Consider the following 23,222-nt stretch of genomic DNA (forward strand, 5'->3'; position numbering starts at 1 on the left):
TGCCTTTAAAAAATTTTTGAAATTGAAGTCGTGTTATGATTTTGTGTTTGAAATTTTTTTATTATTATCTGTCACACTGTTCACATCAGTAGTTACAGGGTTAAAGACTTTTATTGCTGAATGCCTTACTCCTCTCTGTACCTCAATAAAGATAACTGAAGGATAGTGTACATCATTTCTCCTTCAGGTATTACACACTGCCTGACAAAAAAGTGAAACACACAGAGGGGGAGGAGGAAATGAAATAACACGTAATGGGGCGAGAGGGTTTGTGATATTACTTCAGTTTTTGCAAAATCAAATAAAAGTCAAATAGAATTTGATCCACTTTCAGTACCATGTTGCTTTCCCTCTGGCCTAAATGCATGCACTGATTTGGGTGGGAAGGGTGTTATAGAGCCATTATATCCTTTCCTGATGGAAACTATCATACATCTAAATGGTCCTTAATATCCAGGCAACTAGCACTCAGATGGAGTTGATGTTTGAGCTGCATGTTCAATCGTGTACTAATGTGAGGTTCTTGCTGGCCACAGGAGTATCTCAGTGTCAGACAGACAGTTCATAGAGACTCTTGCTATTATCTTGTTGAAAAATGTCACCACGATACTGTTGCATGAGAGTAACTATCAGGCGTGACCTGAAGCCATACTCAATGGCTGCCCACACCATGACTCCAGGTTAATACTACTTTACACTCCAAAACAACGGAAGAATGGGACACCTTCCTGGGGCACCGCCATACTCGCCGATGATGGTAGAGCAGTACTGCAATTCATTGCTGAACACAGTGCAATGCCATTCATCAGCAATCCATGCTTGCCTATCAGTGCTCTACTCCACACACAGCTGTTTATGTTGTTAATGGCAGCCTACACACAGGATGGTATTTCCTTAGTCCAGTTGCCACTAGTGTCTGGCCAATGGCGTGTGATGACACAGAGTATTGCAGGGAGGACCTTACTTGTCCTTGGGTTGTAGGCACAGACATGAAGGGGTTACAGTGTGCTTTGGTGTTGGTGCACAGTACTGTGATCCTCCCTGGTGGTCAAATGTGGTCGACTGGAACCTTGCTGACCAGTATTCCTGCCCTCACATTCCCATACAGTCCAACATTGGACCACTGTCACATCCAAATGCCCCACAAATCTGGATTTTGTATGATTCAACCAGCAAGGCCCCTTTAAAACACTTTTAGGTGCTGATAATGCTGTCTCATATGATGTTGCAGGATCTCCACATCCTTCACAGTGATCACTCAACATCTGACACAGTTTGCACCCTTTATATACCCTACCAGGCCTGGTAACAACACTTAACACCAACAACACTAATGTGCATCTGTTGGTGTTCTACCACTCATGGGGATAGGAATTCTAATAATTTGTGCAGTGTTATGGAGTGTTATGTATACACAGTTACATTGATTGTAGATTTATAGTTTCAGTTTGTGAACTTCGTATAAGCCGTTGTTCAGGTGTTTCAGAATTTCAACTCTGCCATCCCTTTACATATACTCCATTGGGGGATTTGTTGTTGACAGTATTGATTAAGTCAGAAGAAATGACAACAGTAGTTCATTGAACATGAGATTGGAAATTACTGTGACCCTTTAACTGCTCTGGACATGTTAACACGCGCACCTTTGTACCTGTCCCTGTGTGCTCTGAACATGTTTACCAGTCCTTCTACCTGGTACTCTGAACGTGTCTACGGGTAGACACATTCAGAGTACCAGGTAGAAGGACTAGTGGCACACACAAACACATTCAGAGCTCACAGAGACAGGTACAAAGGCACGTGCGTTAACACGTCCAGAGCAGTCAAAGGATTAAGTAAATCGAAGTATATGCTGTCACAGAAAATTCTGTGAAATGGCTGTAGTTGCATTTCTCAGATAGAAAACCAAGCCATTTCGTAGTTGTTAAATTTTTAAAACAGCCTCTATATGCAGTTCAGCAACTGAAGTAGGTTCCCACTCAACATACTCATTAAGTAAGAGGACATGGAGATAGAAAAGTTGGTGACTCGTAATTATGGCATAAACCATTATTGCAATGTGTCCAGGTACATCACACCAGTATGATTGCCCCCACAAAGAAAAATTGTCCAAAGATGTATCACAAATCACATTCAGTTTAGGGAAGTGGTGGTATTCCTTTGTCACATGATAATTTTTCTGTCACAAATGTATATTTTGTGACAATTCATCTTGACACATTAAACTTGGCTTCTTCACTAAAAACTAATTTCTGTGGAAAAAAAATCTTCCTCCCCATGCCATTGACTGTGTGTACAACAAAATGTTTTGTACCAGAAACGAATTTTTCTTTTTGTTGAAGTTTCTGTCTTGTACCTGATAACAACTTCCTGCCAGACCATTAAAACAAACTCTTACGAGATACCATTCAGATTATCAGATACTATGCAGAAGTTACAACAGACAAAACAATTTGTGGCCATGTTATGATGATGCTGATGCCAAGATGCACACTGCAACTACCAAGCTGGAAATTACAAAGCAAACCTCATGAGATTCTGTATCAGTTAGTCTATTCTTTCGCTGTCTCTTTTAGTAGCTGACAGATTCTGATTTAATTCCCTTTTCTTCAGAACTAATGCAACAAACCTTAGTACTTAAAAATAAAAATGTTGTCTATTTGAAAGCTGTAGAAAAAGGTGGAATGGTAAAAAAAAAAAAAAGCCAGTTTTACAGTTAGCGTACACTTTTCCAGATGGAAGAAAATATGACAATTGCTGATCATTTACATAATTCATAATCTATGGTTTGTTTTGTTGTATTGTTTCTTTTTGCTGCGCATACAGTGATTTATACTTAACTATATTTGATCTCACTCTTTGTCTCTTAACCACACTTTGCTACTAACTAAGAAATATTTCTGTGGAGTAGAAGTAGCTATCAATTAAATATGGTTTCAGTTTGTGTATAAAGCTAATTTTATGATGTATTTAATTCCTTACACCACCAAGTAGGTGGTCAAAGACTTTTATGGTGGAATACTTGATTCCTTTCTTTACTGTGCTGGTATTATACTTTTTAATGTCACTATTGTTTTCAAACTGTGATTAATTGTTGACTACAAACTTTATAAGGCAGTAAATTTACTTTGGGCTGTTGTCAGTATGCCCAATATTGTAATGAGCTCTCTACAAGAGGTTCTGGAGTGGACACCTCATATTATCCTTATTGCATGTTTCTGTTCAACAAATACTTTCATCCACAAAGCTCAGTTACCTCAGAATATGATACAATAAGACATTAGTGAATGAGAAAATGCAGAGCCAGTCAGCTTTTTGATTTTTCATCTCGAAATTTGATATCTGTAACACAAAAGTTGCAGGGATTTGAGATTTAGGAAGCTCTGTAACATTTGACTTCTAGTTCAGGTTTCTGTCAGTATGAACACCTAAGAATTTAGAATATTTGGTTGCATTTACTGATTCATCCTTGTTGATTATTTCTAATTGTGTGGTGTGCATTGTGCAGCCCTGGATTGAATGTATTATTTTATTTATATTAAGTTACAGTACATTTGCAGAGAACCAGATACTAATTTTCAATAAAATATTTACATTCTCAAATGTTGAAGTTACTCCATTAGAATTAATTATAAAACTTGTGCTGTCAGCAAAGAAACCTATTTCTGCTTCTTGCACATATATACAGGGTGTGATTCAAAAGTTTCAAGACTTAACTCATAACTCGAAATTTATTGGACATTTACCGACTGCGGACTAAAATTCTTCAAAATATGATCCTTTAGCATCAACACAGCACTGCCAACATGTCTTCCACTGTTCGTAGCCCTTCTGGAAGGCCTCAGGCGTCATGCTGTCAAGGGCTCTCGTCGAAGCCTGCTGGATGGCGTCGATGGAGTCGAATTGCTTCCCTTTTAGGCCTGTCTTGATTCGGGGGAAGAGGAAAAAGTCACTTGTAGGCAAGTCGGGGCTGTAGGGTGGCTGCGGCAGTGCTGTCACGTTGAACTTGACCGAAACTTCAGCTTGATGATGGCCTCCCAGAGCGGTCATCGTCTTCAACATTCCCGCGGCCATCTTTGAAATGTTTGTGCCACATGAAAACCATTGCATGGGACATGGCTTCTTCCTTAAAGGCCTCTTGAATCATACCAAGAGTCTCTTCTGTGGCGGTTTTGTTCAGTTGCATGCAAAACTTAATCGCATAACACTGTTCCAAGTGCTGCTCCATTTTCGCATCTCCCACTTTTTGACCGAGGTCAATGACATGCACTCACACTGCAAGCGATGCACACTCCCCATGGTTCCGGAGGCAACTGCCGCAGCGTTATTTCGTTCCCTGGACCGCCCCCCCCCCCCTCCCCCCCAATCCCACTACTTCCCCCACCCGGCAGAACTGGTCCATGCGCGCTCCACCACTCAGTCTTGTAACTTGCGAATCACACCTTGTACGATGAAAGATGATTTATATGTACGAAGCACAAAAGAGGACCCAGTATTGATAGCTATGGCGCACAGTTGGTGATTTTCCCCCCTTCTGAAATGCTGTTTCATTGTGTGCACTCCCTAAGTTTTTTATGAATCACTTTGCATTAGGGTGAAAGCCAGTTACCAGCAAAATTCTTGAGATTTTCTAGGAGCATAGTGTGATCCACACAAGCAATCATGATGAAAATACCGTTAAATCAGCAGACCGAGCGAGGTGGCGCAGTGGTTAGCACACTGGACTCGCATTCGGGAGGACGACGGTTCAATCCCGTCTCCGGCCATCCTGATTTAGGTTTTCCGTGATTTCCCTAAATCGCTTCAAGCAAGTGCCGGGATGGTTCCTTTGAAAGGGCACGGCCGATTTCCTTCCCCTTCCTTCCCTAACCTGAGCTTGCGCTCCGTCTCTAATGACCTCGTTGTCGACGGGACGTTAAACACTAATCTCCTCCTCCTCCTAAATCAGCAGAACTAATTTAATGAAGTGAGCACTCGCACAGACTTGATATAGAGGAACAGAATGAATACTGTGGGATGTATAGAGTTCACAGAAGTTAATAACTCAGAACGCAAGCAATGGCTGTTGGATGGACACTGATGTGGATAACCTGTAATATTTTGATTCTGTTGCTCGTATAATAAAATTAAGGAAGTTGTTGTCCATGTTATATATTCGAATGGTGAATAATGAATACAGATGAAAATTAGTGTTTGTTAATGAGAAATAAAGATGTTTAAACAAAACAGATTCATTGTTGGTTATGAGTAATAGATAAATTTGAAATCCAAAGGCATTGATTTCTCTAGTCCTTTGTCATTTATAAAACAAATGTACTTTTTGCAGCTTTGTTGAAGAACAAATATTCGATTTATTTATTGATCTTTAATTTATTTGTCAGTCTTTTATTTATCTTTTACTTATTTTTTTTATTTTCAAACATCTATCAGATAGTTTGTAATTTTGGAAGGTTTTATAAAGGAAAAGAAATAAAGTATATTATCACAGAAGAAGCTGAATAGCACCGTGGTGTAGTGGTTATGATACTAAACTGTTCCATGGAGGGTCGTGAGTTCAAAACTCACCTGGACTGTACAAATTTAATTTCTATATTCGGTTCGAGTAAATTCTAGAAATAACTACAAATGTCGGAAATCATTGTACTGGAATGTTCTGTAGCTGTATATATAGTGTGTGTGTGTGTGTGTGTGTGTGTGTGTGTGTGTGTGTGTGTGTCATTGTACTGGAATGTTCTGTAGCTGTATATATTGTGTGTGTGTGTGTGTGTGTGTGTGTGTGTGTGTGTGTGTGTGTGTGTTCAGGCTGGAGGCAGTTCGCTGCACACTCTTGTATGTGCAAGTGCTGAATAAACCTTCATTAAGTGAAGTTAGTGTTTGTCATTCGTCTAATTACACCTTCTTCTGTGTGACATTATTCTGGCGGAGACGCTGGGTTTTGGAACTTGTGATAGTGCACATTATCGACGACACAGTGGCTCCCATCAGGCCACGACAGAGCTGCCGTTTACGTGGTGAGACACCCGAGTTCAAGCCATATTCAACAAGTCACAATCTATCGGAGACAGAAGAGGAAGAGGAAGAGGAAGAAGAAGAGGACATTACGATGACAGCAACTGTGTGCCACCACATGAGACATCCTTTCGGGTTCTCTGGTGACAATGGCAAAGATCCAAACAAGTGGCTGAAGGTATATGAGGGTATAGCCAGATTTAACAAATGGGATGACACCGTGTCTTTGGTTAACGTATTTTTCTACTTGGAGGTCGCTGCCAAGCAATGGTATGAGAACAATAAGGAGAAGTTCACAAGCTGGGAAGTATTCCAGGTGGAACTGCGCAAGTATTTCGGCGACACGTGATGACAGAAGTGCCGGGCTGAAGATAAATTAAAGTGCAGGGCACAGCATCCAGGAGAAACTACAGCATCCTACATTCAAGATGTCTTGGAGCTGTGTAAAATAGTGGATCCTAGAATGGAGGAGGAAGATAAGATTGCTGAGGACATGTATCAAGGAGGTTTTGACAGCAGATGACATCATAAAATGGTGCCAGTATATCGAGACAATGGATCAAAAAAGAATTACACGCAAGAAGTTTGAACAGTTTCCAAATGTTGTGTCGATGTCTGTGATGGAGGAAGCAACTGATTTCACAAGTGTTCTTCATCAGATAGTGAGAGAGGAAGTTCGGAAGACACTTGGATTGCACAGCGAGTAAAAAACCGAAATGCTTCAAGAGGTCATAAGGGAGGAAGTGGAACAGACATTGAACCCAGTCTCTCATCCTTCATTTCCCTTTAAAATGGTAAAAAATTGAGACCCAGGCAGAGTTACGTTCCTGCAATGCCGCATGAGGAACCTGTTTGGGCACCAAGGAAGACTGACGTCTGGAGGACCCAGGATAACCAACCAGTTTGTTTCCACTGTGGACGACCAGGACATGTGGTGTGCTATTGTTGAGAAAGGCGGCGGATATTTGATGACGCCCACACCAGAAGATAGCAGACTGATCATAGCCGACACCAACTCCAGGACGACGAAGATGAACAAGAAGATGTGGGTGCAGGACAACATAGTCACCATTACTGCGAACTAGTCACTGGAGAGGACGCTCCCCAACACGCCAATCCAGGTCTCCATCGCCATTTAGAGCTCCAGCCAATCACGTAGCCACCACAACCTGGAAAACTAAAGGATGCAACCTTCCTTGGAGGTGAGGCCACCGAAGAGAAAAGTCCTCCACCGTCGATAATTATAAAAATGATAGGAAACTACATCGATATCCTCATGGGTGACCGACCAGCCCAAGCTCTTCTGGACTCTGGAGCATCATATTAAGTCATTTTGGAGAAGTACTGTCACCCATTACAGAAAACCGTATTTGTCGACAACAAAATGTCCCTGCTGAAGGTGTCTAATGGGAAATATGTAAAATGTACAGGAAGATGTACCATTCGTATGGGTATAAGTGGCCATACGCATCCCTTAGAATTCATTGTCTTACAAGAGTGTAGTCATGACGTCATTCTAGGATTGGATTTTTTGAAAGCTTCTCAGGCAATAATAGATTGTGGTTGCTCGAAGATTATGCTAGATGAGATGAGATACTGGGGACAGGGAGGTATGTATCCGAGTGTGAGGAGACTGTGTGCTGGATGAAATGATCATTCCTGCAGTCAGCGCTAGAAAGGTAACTGTCACGTATCATGCCATGCATCAACTCATAGATCTTGCAGTGGAATGTAAGGGAAGCATACCACTGATGAATAACTTGGTCATCCCAGCCTCTGTCTTCTCGTTTAAGAATGGATTTGGTGAATTGTGGATAGTTAACTGTTGCCGAGAACAGCAGATTCTTTCAAGACACATGTGCGTAGCACATGCTGAGCTGTTAATTGAAGAACAGCTGAGCATCATAGAAACCTCTCATGCCGAGTCTGTGAGCGAAATTAGCACTACCACTACGAGACAAGATCTTGTAACTCTACTATCACCACTAAGGAACACCTGACCCTCCTTGCTATTCTTCAAGAGTTCTCTGAATGCTTCAATCCACAGGTGAAGAGCAAATTAGACAAATTGACGGTGTAGCACTGGATTAGCACTGGAAACCATCAGCCAATAAACCAGAGAGCATACCATGTGTCAGCAATGGAACATCAAATAATTCATGATGAGGTAGAGAAAATGATGAAGAATGACACCATTCAGCCTTTGCAGAGCCTATGGTCATCACCAGTGGTGCTCGTGAGGAAGGAGGTTGGCAGTTGGTGCTTTTGTGTTGATTGCAGGAAGCTTAATAAGATAACTAAAAAGGATGTTTACCCCCTTCCACGAATTGATGATACACTATATTATCTGTAGGAGACTAAGTTTTTCTCAACCATGGACATGTACTCTGGATACTGGCAAATCGAAGTAGATGAGGCTGATCATGAGAAAATTGCATTCATCATCCCTGAGAGCCTGTATCAGTTTAAGGCAATGCTGTTTGGTTTGTGTAATACAGCAGCAACTTTTGAATGGATGATGGATAATCTTCTAATTCACCTGAAGTGGACGATTTGTCTTTGTTATTTAGATGACATTATAGTGTTCTCAGAGACATTCGATGAACATATAAAAAGACTGAGGGCTGTTCTTAAGTGTCTCCAACAAGACGGACTAAAACTTAATCCAAGAAAGTGTATCTTTGGAGCAAAAGAAATCAATGTTGTGAATTGGCAGGAGCCAATTCACGGAGTTTGAAGTTATACTATGAAGAAAAGAATGTAGCGGCTGGAATACTTAACTTTAATCCATAATTGGAGAACATCGCTCTTGTTGATACATAAATTATAATCTCAATATAAACTGGTAATGGCGCCTTGCTAGGTCGTAGCAAATGACGTAGCTAAAGGCTATGCTAACTATCGTCTCGGCAAATGAGAGCGTATTTGTCAGTGTAGCATCGCTAGCAAAGTCGTCTGTACAACTGGGGCGAGTGCTAGGACGTCTCTCTAGACCTGCCGTGTGGCGGCGCTCGGTCTGTAATCACTGACAGTGGCGACACGCGGGTCCGACGTATACTAGCGGACCGCGGCCGATTTAAAGGCTACCACCTAGCAAGTGTGGTGTCTGGCGGTGGCACCACAATCAAAATACTTGGATGCCATGTGTCAAACAAAGGTGTGTGGCCAGACCCAGAAAAGGTGAGTTCTATAACAGAATTTCCTATTCCTAAAAGTATTCGAGATGTGAGAAGCTTCCTCGCATTATGTTATTATTACCGTCATTTTACCAAAGACTTTTGTATCATAGCCAGGCCACTCCAAGACTTGTTAAAAGTTGATACTAAATTTATCTGGGGTGGTGCTCAACAACATTCTTTTGATGTGCTGTGAAAGCTCTGACGACTGACCCTGTACTTGCTTTGTATGATGAGAGAGCACCTACAGAACTACACACAGATGTCAGCGGGTATGGGATCGGTGCTGTTCTGGTGCAAATTTTGGATGGAAAAGAGAAAGTTATAACCTATGCTTCTATGACACTTACAAAATCCGAGAGAAACTACTCAACTACGGAAAGAAAATGTCTTGCCGTGATCTGGGCCATGTGGAAATTTCGACAGTATCTGTATGGAAGGCCATTCACAGTTGTTACAGACCATCATCCACTTTGTTGGTTGACAGGTCTTCAGGATCCAACATGACGATTCACCAGGTGGGCACTACATCTTCAAGAGTATGACATTACCATAGTGTACAGAAGTGGAAGAAAACACCAAGGTGCCGACTGCCTCTGAAGAAACCCTGTGCCAGACCATCAAGACTTTGATGAAGATAGTGACTGTCTCGCTGCACTCCAGGATCTCTCCGTTGAGCAGGAAGAGGACTCCAAGATATCTCAAATTATGCTTGCCTTAAATCGGTCAGAGAATGTGAAAGGACAATCTAATGTAGTTAATGGATTACTTTGCAAGAAAAACTTTGATCCCTTTGGAAAGAAGTGGCTACCAGTGATTCCTAAACACATGCGCTTAGATGTTCTACAGAACTTCCATGACACACCTGAGGCCGGACATTCAGGATTTATTAATACATACGATAGAATCCGCAAGAGATTTTTCTTGCCAGGTTTATTTAGGAGTGTCCGTCATTATGTGTTGCACTGTCGAGAGTGCCAGAGGAGAAAGGCAGTTCCTCAGAAACCATCTGGCCAACTCATACCAATTCCACCACCCGAAATGCCTGTCCAGCGTGTTGGGATTGACCTCCTCGGACGATTTCCAACATCTGCTAGTGGCAATAGATGGATTATTGTTTGCACTGATTATCTGACACGCTATGCCATTACAAAAGCCGTGAAAACAGCCGAAGGATTCGAGGTAGCCAAATTCATCGTGGAAGACATTGTATTAAAACACGGTGCCCTGAGGTCGTTAACTGCAGATCGAGGGAAAGTTTTTCAATCGAAACTTGTGACGGAGATAAACTGTCGGTGTGACATTACTCATCACATGATGACTGCCTATGAACCACAAACTAATGGGCTTACTGAATGCCTTAATAAGACCTTGGCCGACATGCTATCAGTGTTCGTCAATGTTGAGCAGAACAACTGGGATGAGGTGCTACCTTTCGTGACATTTGCCTACAACACTGCCAAACAAGACACCACATGTAACCTTTCTGGCTTTCCCGGTGAGGTCTTGACATGTGGAATAATCGGGTCTACTGCCAGATGTTGTTGTCGCTCTGACACAAACATCCGGCAGTAGATCCGTTTATTCCACATGTCAAGACACCACATGATTTATGCCATTTTTCCTGGTGCATTGTCGTGAGGCGACTAAGACGATGGACACTATGTTTCCATTACTTCTGATGAGGTGGACGATGACTACATTGGCCAGGTTTTAACCAGAGCTGAGGAAGCTCGGCAGTTAGCTCGACTCTGCACGCTGCAGGCTAAAGAAAACGATCGCCCTAGGTATGATGTGAGCCACAGCCCTGTTGTCTACCAGCCTGGTGACCATGTCTGGATCTTCACTCTTGTTTGGATGGTTGGTTTCTCTGAGAAGCTCCTCAGGTGCTACTTTGGACCTTATAAGGTTGTAAGACAGTTGTCTGATGTTACTTACGCAGTTGAAGATTTCGACCCCGACACAAGACAACGAAAGGTCAGCGATATGGTCCACGTCCTTTGAATGAAGCCCTGTAAGGATCCTGCAACCCAAGGCAAATTTGAAGCTCCAGCGCCAGGCAACAAGCGGAAAGGTGACGAAGAGCGTAGCAGCAAAAGAAGTTCTAAGAAGATCACCACCAGAGCGAGAATCAGCCATCAGGAGTTGGAGTATGCAGGACTGATGACTCATTCCTGGACTAGGAGGACGTAACACCGAGACGCTGTTCTCTTAAGGAGGGAGGAATGTTGCAGAAGAAGCTGAGTAGCTCCGTGGTGTAGTGGTTATGATACTAAACTGTTGCGTGGAGGGTTGTGAGTTCAAAACTCACCTGAACTGTACAAATTTAATTTCTATATTCGGTTCGAGTACATTCTGAAAGTAACCACAAATCTCAAGAATCATTGTACTGGAATGTTCTGTAGCTGTATATTTATATATCGTATGTGTTCGCTCCTAGCTCTTGTATGTGCAAGTGCTGAATAAACCTTCATTAAGTGAAGTTAGTATTTGTCATTCATCTAATTACATCTTCTTCTACATGACAATATGTTCTCCATATGCAAAAGAGGATAACGGTGTGTTACATCTCATGAAAATTGTCATTATTGATAAGATGATTCACTGTCTTCTTCAGCAGAAAATGAGAAATCACAAATTCCACTCTAATCTTTGGTAAATTACTTGATTGTGATTCCATGTCAACTTCATCTTTTTATCACACACCTGCATCATAGATGCAACACCCAATTTGTTTGGCATTTATTTGACTATTGTAAATCATTAGTTCATTGTAAGGCTTCCTTTTTCAGGGGCAGTACTGCAGGTGAGCCATTTGTTTTTAAATCATGGGTGAGAGAATTCCGTAATAGTTGTTGTACCATAGAAAGGTGGAAGAAGTCTTCACGTTGTCTCTTGACAGTTTCTTGATAGATAGTTACCATTGTGCTTGATAGATAGTCACCATGGGCTGTTTTATGTGCTAAAACTCAGTGTCTCATATGAAATTCTTGAATCACATAGCTCTATATAACTACATTGACATGTGTCTTATCAAAAACTATTCCATCTTGTGAAGCAAAGCTTACTCAGAGCACTACAATACTTTCAGTTATTTCTAATGGCTTGGGACAACCAGTAGCATTCCGTAAACCATTACAGTTTTGTGTAATTTTACATTACACATTGGCTAATGCTGTTCTGAGAGATCGATTTAAAGCTGATTGGTGTTGGTCATCACACAGTCTTTACTTCGTTCACTAATTATCCAGCAGTACAAACATGAAAGAATCAACAAAATACCCTTATCCAATAGTGTTAGCAGATCTTGGTGCAATTGAGGCAGATATTAAAGATTCGAGTCTCCATTGGCTGCATTCTCATCTTTACCTAGTTAACAAGAGTGCTCCCACATGTTGCTAGGGGGAGGCAGTAGACGAAGTATTAGAAAGTGCAGAATCCTGTTGAATTGGGCCACATTGGTAGTTTAACTGCTCAGCTGAGGATGAAGATTGTTGCATAATACAGGGTTATTACAAATGATTGAAGCGATTTCCCAGCTCTACAATAACTTTATTATTTGAGATATTTTCACAATGCTTTGCACACACATACAAAAACTCAAAAAGTTTTTTTTAGGCATTCACAAATGTTCGATATGTGCCCCTTTAGTGATTCGGCAGACATCAAGCCGATAATCAAGTTCCTCCCACACTCGGCCCAGCATGTCCCCATCAATGAGTTCGAAAGCATCGTTGATGCGAGGTCGCAGTTCTGGCATGTTTCTTGGTAGAGGAGGTTTAAACACTGAATCTTTCACATAACCCCACAGAAAGAAATCGCTTGGGGTTAAGTCGGGAGAGCGTGGAGGCCATGACATGAATTGCTGATCATGATCTCCACCACGACCGATCCATCGGTTTTCCAATCTCCTGTTTAAGAAATGCCGAACATCATGATGGAAGTGCGGTGGAGCACCATCCTGTTGAAAGATGAAGTCAGCGCTGTCGGTCTCCAGTTGTGGCATGAGCCAATTTTCCAGCATGTCCAGATACACGTGTCCTGTAACGTTTTTTTTCGTAGAAGAAAAAGGGGCCGTAAACTTTAAACTGTGAGATTGCACAAAACACGTTAACTTTTGGTGAATTGCGAATTTGCTGCACGAATGCGTGAGTATTCTCTACCGCCCAGATTCGCACATTGTGTCTGTTCACTTCACCATTAAGAAAAAATGTTGCTTCATCACTGAAAACAAGTTTCGCACTGAACGCATCCTCTTCCATGAGCTGTTGCAACCGCGCCGAAAATTCAAAGCATTTGACTTTGTCATCGGGTGTCAGGGCTTGTAGCAATTGTAAACGGTAAGGCTTCTGCTTTAGCCTTTTCCGTAAGATTTTCCAAACCGTCGGCTGTGGTACGTTTAGCTCCCTGCTTGCTTTATTCGTCGACTTCTGCGGGCTACGCGTGAAACTTGCCCGCACGCGTTCAACCGTTTCTTCGCTCACTGCAGGCCGACCCATTGATTTCCCCTTACAGAGGCATCCAGAAGCTTTAAACTGCGCATACCATCGCCGAATGGAGTTAGCAGTTGGTGGATCTTTGTTGAACTTCGTCCTGAAGTGTTGTTGCACTGTCATGACTGACTGACTGATGTGAGTGCATTTCAAGCACGACATACGCTTTCTCGGCTCCTGTCACCATTTTGTCTCACTGCGCTCTCGAGCGCTCTAGCGGCAGAAACCTGAAGTGCGGCTTCAGCCGAACAAAACTTTGTGAGTTTTCCTATGTATCTGTAGTGTCTCGTGACCATATGTCAATGAATGGAGCTACAGTGAATTTATGAAATCGCTTCAATCATTTGTAATAGCCCTGTATTGCTCTCTTGTTTTACTGTCATTTTCGTCTGGGCACTGCCCAGTAAAAAGTTGCCTCAGATATTATGATTACAATTTTCCAGTATGGATTTCTAATGGGAAAAAGAATATAGGGTGAAAAGAAACCACATTAAAGGATGCTTGATAAAGCAACCCAGATTTGTTCTGCCAGTTGATTGTATCTCAGAAACCTGCTGATGCATCAAGACTTGCTGCAAAACTGTAGGTACATCTTGGTATTAAAGTGACCAGGAAAGGCCTAGAAGAGAATCCTGAATCCTGTTAACCGTTCTTCAGTGCGTGCAAATATAGGACTTACAGGGGATAATTTCAGAGAAACTGCTTGTTTTACATGATAGATCTGACCGAGAAATGCTATACTTACTAGCAAGTGAAGCGATGTAATGCAGGCAGTTTGGTAGTGCTATTTTGACACTAATGTCTTGCTGCATCAATTAGCTCCCCATCATCCATATATTGCATCCCGCAGAGTGCATCCTTCATTAGGCTGAGCAGATGGAAGCTGGAAGGTGCAAGATCCAGGCTGTGGGGTTGATGAGGAAGAACAGTCCAGTGAAGTTTTGTGAGCTCCTCTCAGGTGCACACACTTGTGTGAGGCCTTCTGTTGTCATAGAGAAGGAGAAGTTCATTTGCATTTTTGTGGTGATGAACACGCAGAAGTCGTTTCTTCAATTTCCTGAGGGTAGCACAATAACTTGATAGTTGATCATTGCAATATGAGGGAGGACACCAAACAGAATAACCCCTTCAGAGTCCCAGAAGTCCATCGTCATGACTGTACCAGATAAGGGTGCGGCTTTGAACGTTTTCTTCGAAGGAGAGGTGCCACTCCACAGTTGATGAACCCATATTTCATCACCTGTGATGGTGTTCAACAAAAAATTGTCACTATCAGCATCATAAGTAGCAAACAATTCCACACAGATGGTCTTTCATTGCTCTTTATGGTACTCTGTTAGGCAGTGGGGAACCCAGTAGGTACACACTTTTGAGTACCCCAGCTGGTGTTCAAGTGTGTTAGCACTGCCAACAGAGATGTCCAGTTGTGCAGCGAGGTGTTTGAGATTGTGACCCATCATCACCTCAAATGACAGTGTCTGCGTGTTCCAACACCGCAGGAGTCACAGCTCTGTGTGGTCAGCTGGCACACGGGAGATCGAACAGTTTTGCGTGACCTTGTTGCACTGATGACAGACGCCTTGTGTAATGAGTCACTGCATTTTTGTTCACTGCCAAGTCTCTGTAGACATTCTGCAAGCACCTATAAATATCTTTGACAATCTGGTTTTCTGCCAAAAGAAACTCACTGACAGCTCTGTGCTTGGAATGCACCTCCGTTATAGATGCCATTTTGAAGGCTGCGTATAGTGCTGCCACCTAAAGGGCCTGAAGTGAGAACATTCCACAACATCCCACAACAAAGTCCAGATCATTACAACCAAAATTGTGGCATTACTTATTGATCACCCATCGTTCGCTGGCCCTTCAGGGTGTGGGAATTCACTTTATTTGTGACCTCAGAGATGGGCCATTGATTTGTTGAATCACATGTGATCTGAAGGCAAAGAATTCTTCTGCGATGGATTTAAGGAAATTTGCGTATTAATTTATGTTCTGTTGAAACAGGATTAGGAATGAGTAGGTCCAACTAGTTACTACAATGTGTCTTCAGTACTTAAGTGGAAATAATTTGGAGAGGAAGGGTAACCACTAACTGATATTGATTTGTAAACTGAGAAAGCCTAAGAACTTTGTATTGTATGGGATCAAGCAATGTCACACCATCCTTAATAACTTCACCACGCTAAAAATGTATGTACAGGAGTATTTCTATTGTGGACATCATTTTGCTCTATTTTTGGATTAGAAGATGTATGACACTTCATGGGGCAATAAGACCGTATGTCAGGTACATGAATGTGACTTCAGAGGATGCTTTCCCAGTGTAATGCATTTCTCTCTCTCTCTCTCTCTCTCTCTCTCTCTCTCTCTCTCTCTGTCAGCAGTACTTTGTGATTTTGTTGAAGAAAGTGCTCTCATTAATGGCAGCATTATGTAAATATCTTAACAGGATTTCATTGACTAATATAAGTCCAAATAAGTGTCCAAAAATTGCATACAATTTTTTTATTATTTTTTTTTTCTCTTCCTTTGTTATTGAAATGAAATGTGTAAAAGATGGTGGTTAGGCTTTACATCATTATGATTTATCATGCAAAATGATCCATGGAACATGAAACTAACTAACTAATCTTGGGACTGTTGCAAACTGTCAGTCATAAGTTGACCATTAAGAAGTTAGGAAAATGGCTAGAAAAGACACTCGTCGATTTTGATCACAGAGGATAATTCTCTCGATCACAAAACATATTTCTCGGTCAGTACTTTTTTAATACCAACTCGACATTGCATTACATACTACTTTACCATCTTCTTGGATTATCTTACAGTAGTTCACCACCATTACCAGCTTACACAATTATTACTTAGAATTTGACATGTGTGCTCCCCAGTCTGCTCAACAGCAGTAGTGGAATACTACTCCCATTGAGGAAGCTCAGAAACATTGAGTATGTTCAAATTCTCGTCTGTCTCCTTAATTGTGTTTATGACAGCTGTGTCGTTCCATACTGGTAATAGACATCAATCTTTTCCAGTAGTAGCTGTGGTGGTGGTGGTGGTGGTGGTGGTGGTGGTAGTAGTAGTAGTAGTAGTAGTAGTGGTGGTAGTAGTAAACTTTGTTGTTATTCTTTCAGTTTACTATATACTAGGAAGTGCTAACTGTGGTTTCTTATTTTGTGCGCAGGTACAAAGCATTAGACAGACTTGATCAAGATAGAAAACTGATGCTTTTCCAACACTTAGGATTTGTACATTGTCCTATTAGAGAGCATTGTCCAGCCTTCCCCAACTGTATGGATGCTCTCATAGAACGAATCTTAGGAACAAAAGCTCATAGGTATATTCACCTACATAGATTATGCAATATTTCAGTTGTTTCATAACATTGAAGTAAAAATATTTATTTTTAAATTTCAGGCCATCCTCTTGGAACCACAACAGCCAGTGGATCCTAAATTCTGACAATAATCAGCTGAATCTTGTTATCCTAGGGATTGATGGACTAGCAGAGGAGTTAGCGAATGATATTCGGGTATGGTAAATAAAATATAATATTGATAATTTTAAAAAAAGTACATAAAAAATCTTCATGTTTTGCATTGATGACCTATAAATACAAACAATTTTGTGAAAATTGTGACACAATTGAGGAGTAATAAGAACCGAATGATGCATGGTGAATTAAGAAAAGAATGATACACATACACCTCCCCAAGTGTGCAAACTACTGAAGTATTTGCTGAATTGTCATGTAAGCCACATTCAATGAGGCTGTTGAGGAAACAGAGGTATGCAGTCAGTCAGGTGATTAATGGGGAGGATAAATTTTGTATTACAACATCAGTGTTCATGCAGGGAATAAATCCAACTTGTACACTTCAGAATCAATGGGCTGAAGAGAATAAGATGAATCCAGAATTCTGTAATGGACCACAAAACATGGTGATAATTTGGGATGATAGATATCCATCTGTATCCACAATTTTACAGTGTCAAACATTCCTCATGGGAAAAATATATTAAAAACAAAGATTCCATGACTTATCAAACGGGAAAGTGCTGGTAGATAGACACAATAAAAAACACACACACAGAATTTCAAGCTTTTGCAACCAACGGTTGCTTCGTCAGGAAAGAGGGAAGGAGAGGGAAAGACGAAAGGATGTGGGTTTTAAGGGAGAGGGTAAGGAGTCATTCCAATCCCGGGAGCGGAAAGACTTACCTTAGGGGGAAAAAAGGACAGGTATACACTCGCGCGCGCGCACACACACACACACACACACACACACACACACACACACACACACACACACACACACGTATCCATCCACACATATACAGACCCTGTAGTCTTCCACTTTGTTGTTAGTCACTGATGTCATGCCTTCTGTTTTTAAACATTTACACCAATTCATACACTGTCCTTTTACTTGAACAAAAGTCTCTCTACTGAAGCTTCATACTGCTGTAGGTTTTAGTTGGTTTCACTACTTCGAAAAATGAATATATTGCCCTGTTAGCGATCTTGGTACAATAAGAAAGGGATAGCTACTGTTCACTAGTTCATTATTTAGCAGGTTCTGTAATTCAGTGAAAAGAACATCAAAAATAAATGAAGGAAAAGGAAAGGACAGTGTTGTAGTATGTAAGAAAAATATTAATTTATGCCCCAGTTTGTGCATGACAAAAGTACAGATACATGCGAAATACAAAGAAACAGTTGTTCTTCACGTTGTGGTTAACAATTAAAGTGTTAATTCTTTTTCTTCGTTTTTCTTTTTTGTAGTGGGTTTAAAAGAAGCACAACTTCACAAAATCTTTGATAATACGTGGTCCTATGTTTGATATCAACATATAGTAACTACTCGCAGACGGTGGGTGGCAGCACTAGCAGAGGAGGGTATGTGGTGTCGGGGGGGGGGGGGGGACACGGAAAACAGAGCAGTCATTGTCATAACGCAAAAACAGAACGATTTATCTGAATTCCAGAAGGACATGATCATTGGGTTTCAGGCCAAGGCTGGAAGCATTTCTGAAATGCCAAAAAAAAAAAAAAAAATTGTTGCACTGTCCAAAACCAGCGCCGAGGCAACCATGGCGCACCATGCTGCCCTAGATGATAGAGGTGAACGATAGCTGTCGAACTTTGTATAGGTGAATAGGTGTGCAGTTGTTGAGCAACTGATCACCCAGATGAACCAAGGAGCTACTAACAGTGTCTCCTTAATGATTGTTCAGTGAATGTTGCTGTGTATGGGAGTCTGCAACAGGCGCTTGGTTCAAGCACCCTTGCTGACTGCTGCTCATTGGCAAGAAAGACTGGAATTTGCACCCCATTACCACAACTGGACATCCACTGAGTGCCCTTTTCAGATGAATCACATTTTATGCTCCATCAGACAAATGGCAAACACGCTGAAACAATCGTCAGAAGAGTCCGGACTGGAGGAGGGAGTGTTCTGGTATGGGGAATGTTTTGTGGCATTCCCTGGGTGATTTTATCATTATGGAAGGCAAAATGGCCTAACACAAGTATGCATCTATCCTTGAGGACCATGCCCACCCTTAAATACAGTGTTTTTTTCCTTCGCATGGTGGCCTCTACCAGCTGGATAATGCAATGTGTCATGTAGCTTGCACGGTATGTGTGTGGATCAAAGAGCACAGGATGACTTTACTGTATTCCTGTCGCCACCAAACTCCCCAGATTTCAACCCTATTGGGAGTCTGTTGGACCATTTCGATCAGGCTATTTGTCCGTGGGCCCTCAGCTGAGAAATCTGGTGCAGCTGGCCACGACACTGGGGTTGGCATGCTTCCACATCTCTGTTGGTACCTTCCAGAACCTCATTGTCACTCTTCCTGCATGTCTCACAATGGTCCACACTCCAAAATGTGGCTATTAAGGTTTTTGACAGATTGTCACATTAAAGTGACTGGACAATATATTATTTGCAGTCATATTCCTAGAATTATGTGGACTTGGTCATTATCTCTGTTATCTCTTATCACTGTAACTATCTAGTAAAAAAAATGGAAAAATCTGTATTTGAGACTAAAGCTTTAATGAAAACAAATCATTCGTATACTGTGTGTAGATAAAGTGTGGTTGAAAGTTGGTTCATAATTCATAAAAACATTTGAATCAGGAACATAACAGTCAATGTAAGACAGCTCAACAGCTCTTTGTGCAGACAACTAGGTTGTTTGTTTGTTGTTGTGGTCTTCAGTCCACAGACTGGTTTGATGCACCTCTCCATGCTACTCTATCCTGTGCAAGCCTCATCATCTCCCAGTACCTACTGCAGTCTACATCCTTCTGAATCTGCTTAATGTATTCATCTCTTGGTCTCCCTCAACGATTTTTAGCCCCCACACTTCCCTCCAGTACTAAATTGGTGGTCCCTTGATGCCTCAGAAAGTGTCATATCAACCAATCTTTCGGTGAAGTTGTGCCACAAATTTCTTGTCTCTCCAATTCTATTCAGTACCTCCTTATTAATTACATGATCTACCAGTCTAATCTTCAACATTCTTCTGTAGCACCACATTTTGAAATCTTCTATTCTATTTCTGCCTAAACTGCCATCCATGTTTCACTTCTATAAGTGGCTACACTCCACACAAATACTTTCAGAAAAGACTTCCTAATACTTAAATCTATATTCAGTGCTAGCAAATTTGTATCAATATCTGTATATGAGAGGTAAAAAGTGTCTTTTTCTAGTTTTATTCAAGTTCCTGTTATACTTCAATTGTATTTGTGTTACTGGGCTCTTATCTGTGATCTGTTGAGATCATTAGGAAGCACATTGTGTAGTTCTTCATATATTGATCACTCGTAAATATTTCATAATATGTTTGGTGTGTTATATGTAACTACTGTGCTCTAAAATACAACCAGAATAACAGTTCCATGTCTTAGTGGATTTATACTTTTTTGTTGCAGTATATGTCTTGTCAAGTGTCACAGTTCAGTTTTTCATATGTAGTTGTTTAATATGATATGCACACATGCTTGCTTTAAAGAAATATTGCAAATGAAATGATGATGAATATCTGATCACCAGTTTCTTGTCATTCTTACAGGAACAGTGTGATGATGATGAATATGAAATAGACTGTAATTTGTACAGTTTGGATTATAGAATTATTGATGGTGATGTTAGTTTACCCCAGAATTCTTTCAAGACTTCAAAATTCTTGCCAAATGGTAAGAAAAATGATTTTCTATTAGTAATTTTTTAATATTCCTTATTATTACTTCAACATAACCCTATAAACTTATGTTGGTTATTGTACAGGGTGCTTTTGTGTGTATTCCAATCAAGAATCATTTGAATATGTCCGAGATAGTTTGGAAAAAACTCTGCTCTCCAATTTAGAGCAAGAAGATCGTTTACCATTTCAAGGTTTACCAATTGTGATTTTATTTGTCGCTGATCAGTCAGTTGATGAGAAAGAGGTGCTGAGGTTACAAGAAGAAGGACAAAATTTGGCTGATAGGTTTGTTAATTTTGTTGTGTGTGATCATGTATCTTTCACACTCAAATTTAGTAAACATTTCCTAATAAAATATGATACATCTTAGTTTACAGTGTCCCTTCATTGGTGTATCTGTGGATGAGATGGATCCATCACAACGGTTTAGTCCTCCATTGATAGCAGAAGCACTGCGGCAGCTGATACAAAGTATCCATCACAGAGCAGGCTTTATAAATGTCTACCAGTCTGTATTGGAGTGTTCAGAACCTGATATCAGGTAATGTATGTGATTTTTTTTCTCCTGTGTCTACTTTTGTGTGTTTTTATCACTGTGTAGAGCAGGAAGTAAATTCTGGGATATAAGTGGAAAGATATCACTTTTGTAAGTTATTCCATGTGCAGTACTGTTGGAAACTGATTAGACCAGGCAATTGTATGTATATCATCATTTGTTTGGTACTGGGTACTGTATGTAGCATACATTTTCAGTACAAGCACTTTGGTAGCTAGTGTTTTATAAAGATACTTTCCTGCAAGGGTCCACCTCCTCAGCTGTGGGTACTATTTGTGTCTATAGTGTAGCAATATACACAAACACAATAGCGCACATTGTAAAATTTCTTAAGAAAAATCAAAGTGATTAAGAGAGAAAGGTGTTGAGACTGATGATTTGTTGCACTGTTTTTATTTATATCCTTCATATCAAGTTGCAGAACAAGATCAAGATATTTGCAATTGTGAAATTTTTGTGCAGTGTACTTTATCATCAAAAATTCATTTCTTATAGTTGCAAGTTTATTTCCTGATATGAAGTGTTTTAAATATAATGAATTAAAGGTATTGTGTTTAGTGGCTATAAATTTCATAGACATGAAAACATGTTTTTAGCAGTAATTTGCCATTTGATCATCTTAATTTTTATGTGCCCATCTCTTGTGTGCTTCTTTGACCCATCAATGTTAATTTTTAATTATTAATGCATATTTCAGACTAATGATATTTCAGTATTGTTCTAGAGGAAAATGATGTAATTAAGTCCCACATACGGTATCAACCAGTAGTGAGAATGAAAAATTAAAGAATAACTTCATTTTTTTTAAAAAAATCATACACCCATTTCCTTGTGACAGCTTTTAAGGGAGATGTACAATGCAGCAATATAATTTGTTTTCTTAAATTCTCAAAGGGACTGCCTCTGTAACCAAATGGTTAGAGTCGCCACCTTTGACACGTAGTATCGCTGCCTTTTGTGCGGTTTTGATTCCTGGTAATGCCCCTCCCCCTTTTTTTTTTAAAGGTAGGAAGGTGTGGGAACATGGTCCACTCAACCTTGTGATGCCAAATGAGGAGCTGCTTGAATAAAGAAGCAGCAGCATTATCAGGATTAATGTACTGGCAATAAAGGATGCAGGAAGTTGCGACATGCTGGTCCCACAATCTTAGATTGCTCCTTGTACTGCCTTGTAGGCAGCAGTTGTCCAGTCTGAACAGACATAATGTCTAGTCCTTGAGTGGTGTTTATGTTTTGTATTCTCAAAAGTAAGCTGTGTTAGAAGTGTTGTATATGAAGACAATAAACATTTATAATCTTGGTTAGCTCTGTCCATAAATCTTCTATTCCCAGTATAATTTGATTTGTTATCTTGTGTTTTATGCTCTCTCGTACCTACTAAGAGAGGCGACTTGGTGACTAAGACACTTAGTTGAAAAGATGGTGGTCCAAATCCTTGTATGGTCATCCAAATGTAGGTTTTTCACTAAATTACAAAAGGTAAATGCTGGTATAGTTCCTTTGGAATGGGGCTTGTTAGTCCCATTTGTGTGAACTCTGGTCTTTTACTTTCAGATGATCCATATGTATTAACTGAAAATCCTGGAACAAAACAAAATTTTTTATTGTTTCATTAATACAAACAGTAGCCAAGAAATGTAATTCCAGTTAAATAGGTTGTCTGTAAACATCTCAAAAATTGATATGATACAGTTCAGTGCCAAAGTGCCAGGACATCAGTGTAAATCGTAAAAATCAGGACATAACACAGGCATTTAGGCTGGA

The 23,222-nt window shown here is 40.6% G+C and overlaps 1 protein-coding gene across 4 annotated transcripts in view; it reads left to right on the forward strand.

The window, feature by feature from the left end:
• LOC124721237 (rho GTPase-activating protein 190) overlaps positions 1 to 23,222 on the forward strand; it is a 301,992-nt gene that overhangs the window by 74,407 nt on the left and 204,363 nt on the right. For all 4 annotated transcript variants that reach the window (XM_047246094.1, XM_047246095.1, XM_047246096.1 and 1 more), the window contains exons 9-13: positions 16,866 to 17,018; positions 17,099 to 17,213; positions 20,771 to 20,894; positions 20,986 to 21,187; positions 21,273 to 21,443. In XM_047246094.1, the coding sequence (XP_047102050.1) occupies positions 16,866 to 17,018; positions 17,099 to 17,213; positions 20,771 to 20,894; positions 20,986 to 21,187; positions 21,273 to 21,443 (765 nt within the window). The remainder of the gene's footprint in view (positions 1 to 16,865; positions 17,019 to 17,098; positions 17,214 to 20,770; positions 20,895 to 20,985; positions 21,188 to 21,272; positions 21,444 to 23,222) is intronic.

Source organism: Schistocerca piceifrons, chromosome X, assembly GCF_021461385.2.
Source record: "Schistocerca piceifrons isolate TAMUIC-IGC-003096 chromosome X, iqSchPice1.1, whole genome shotgun sequence".
In the NCBI taxonomy this organism is placed as follows: domain Eukaryota; kingdom Metazoa; phylum Arthropoda; class Insecta; order Orthoptera; family Acrididae; genus Schistocerca; species Schistocerca piceifrons.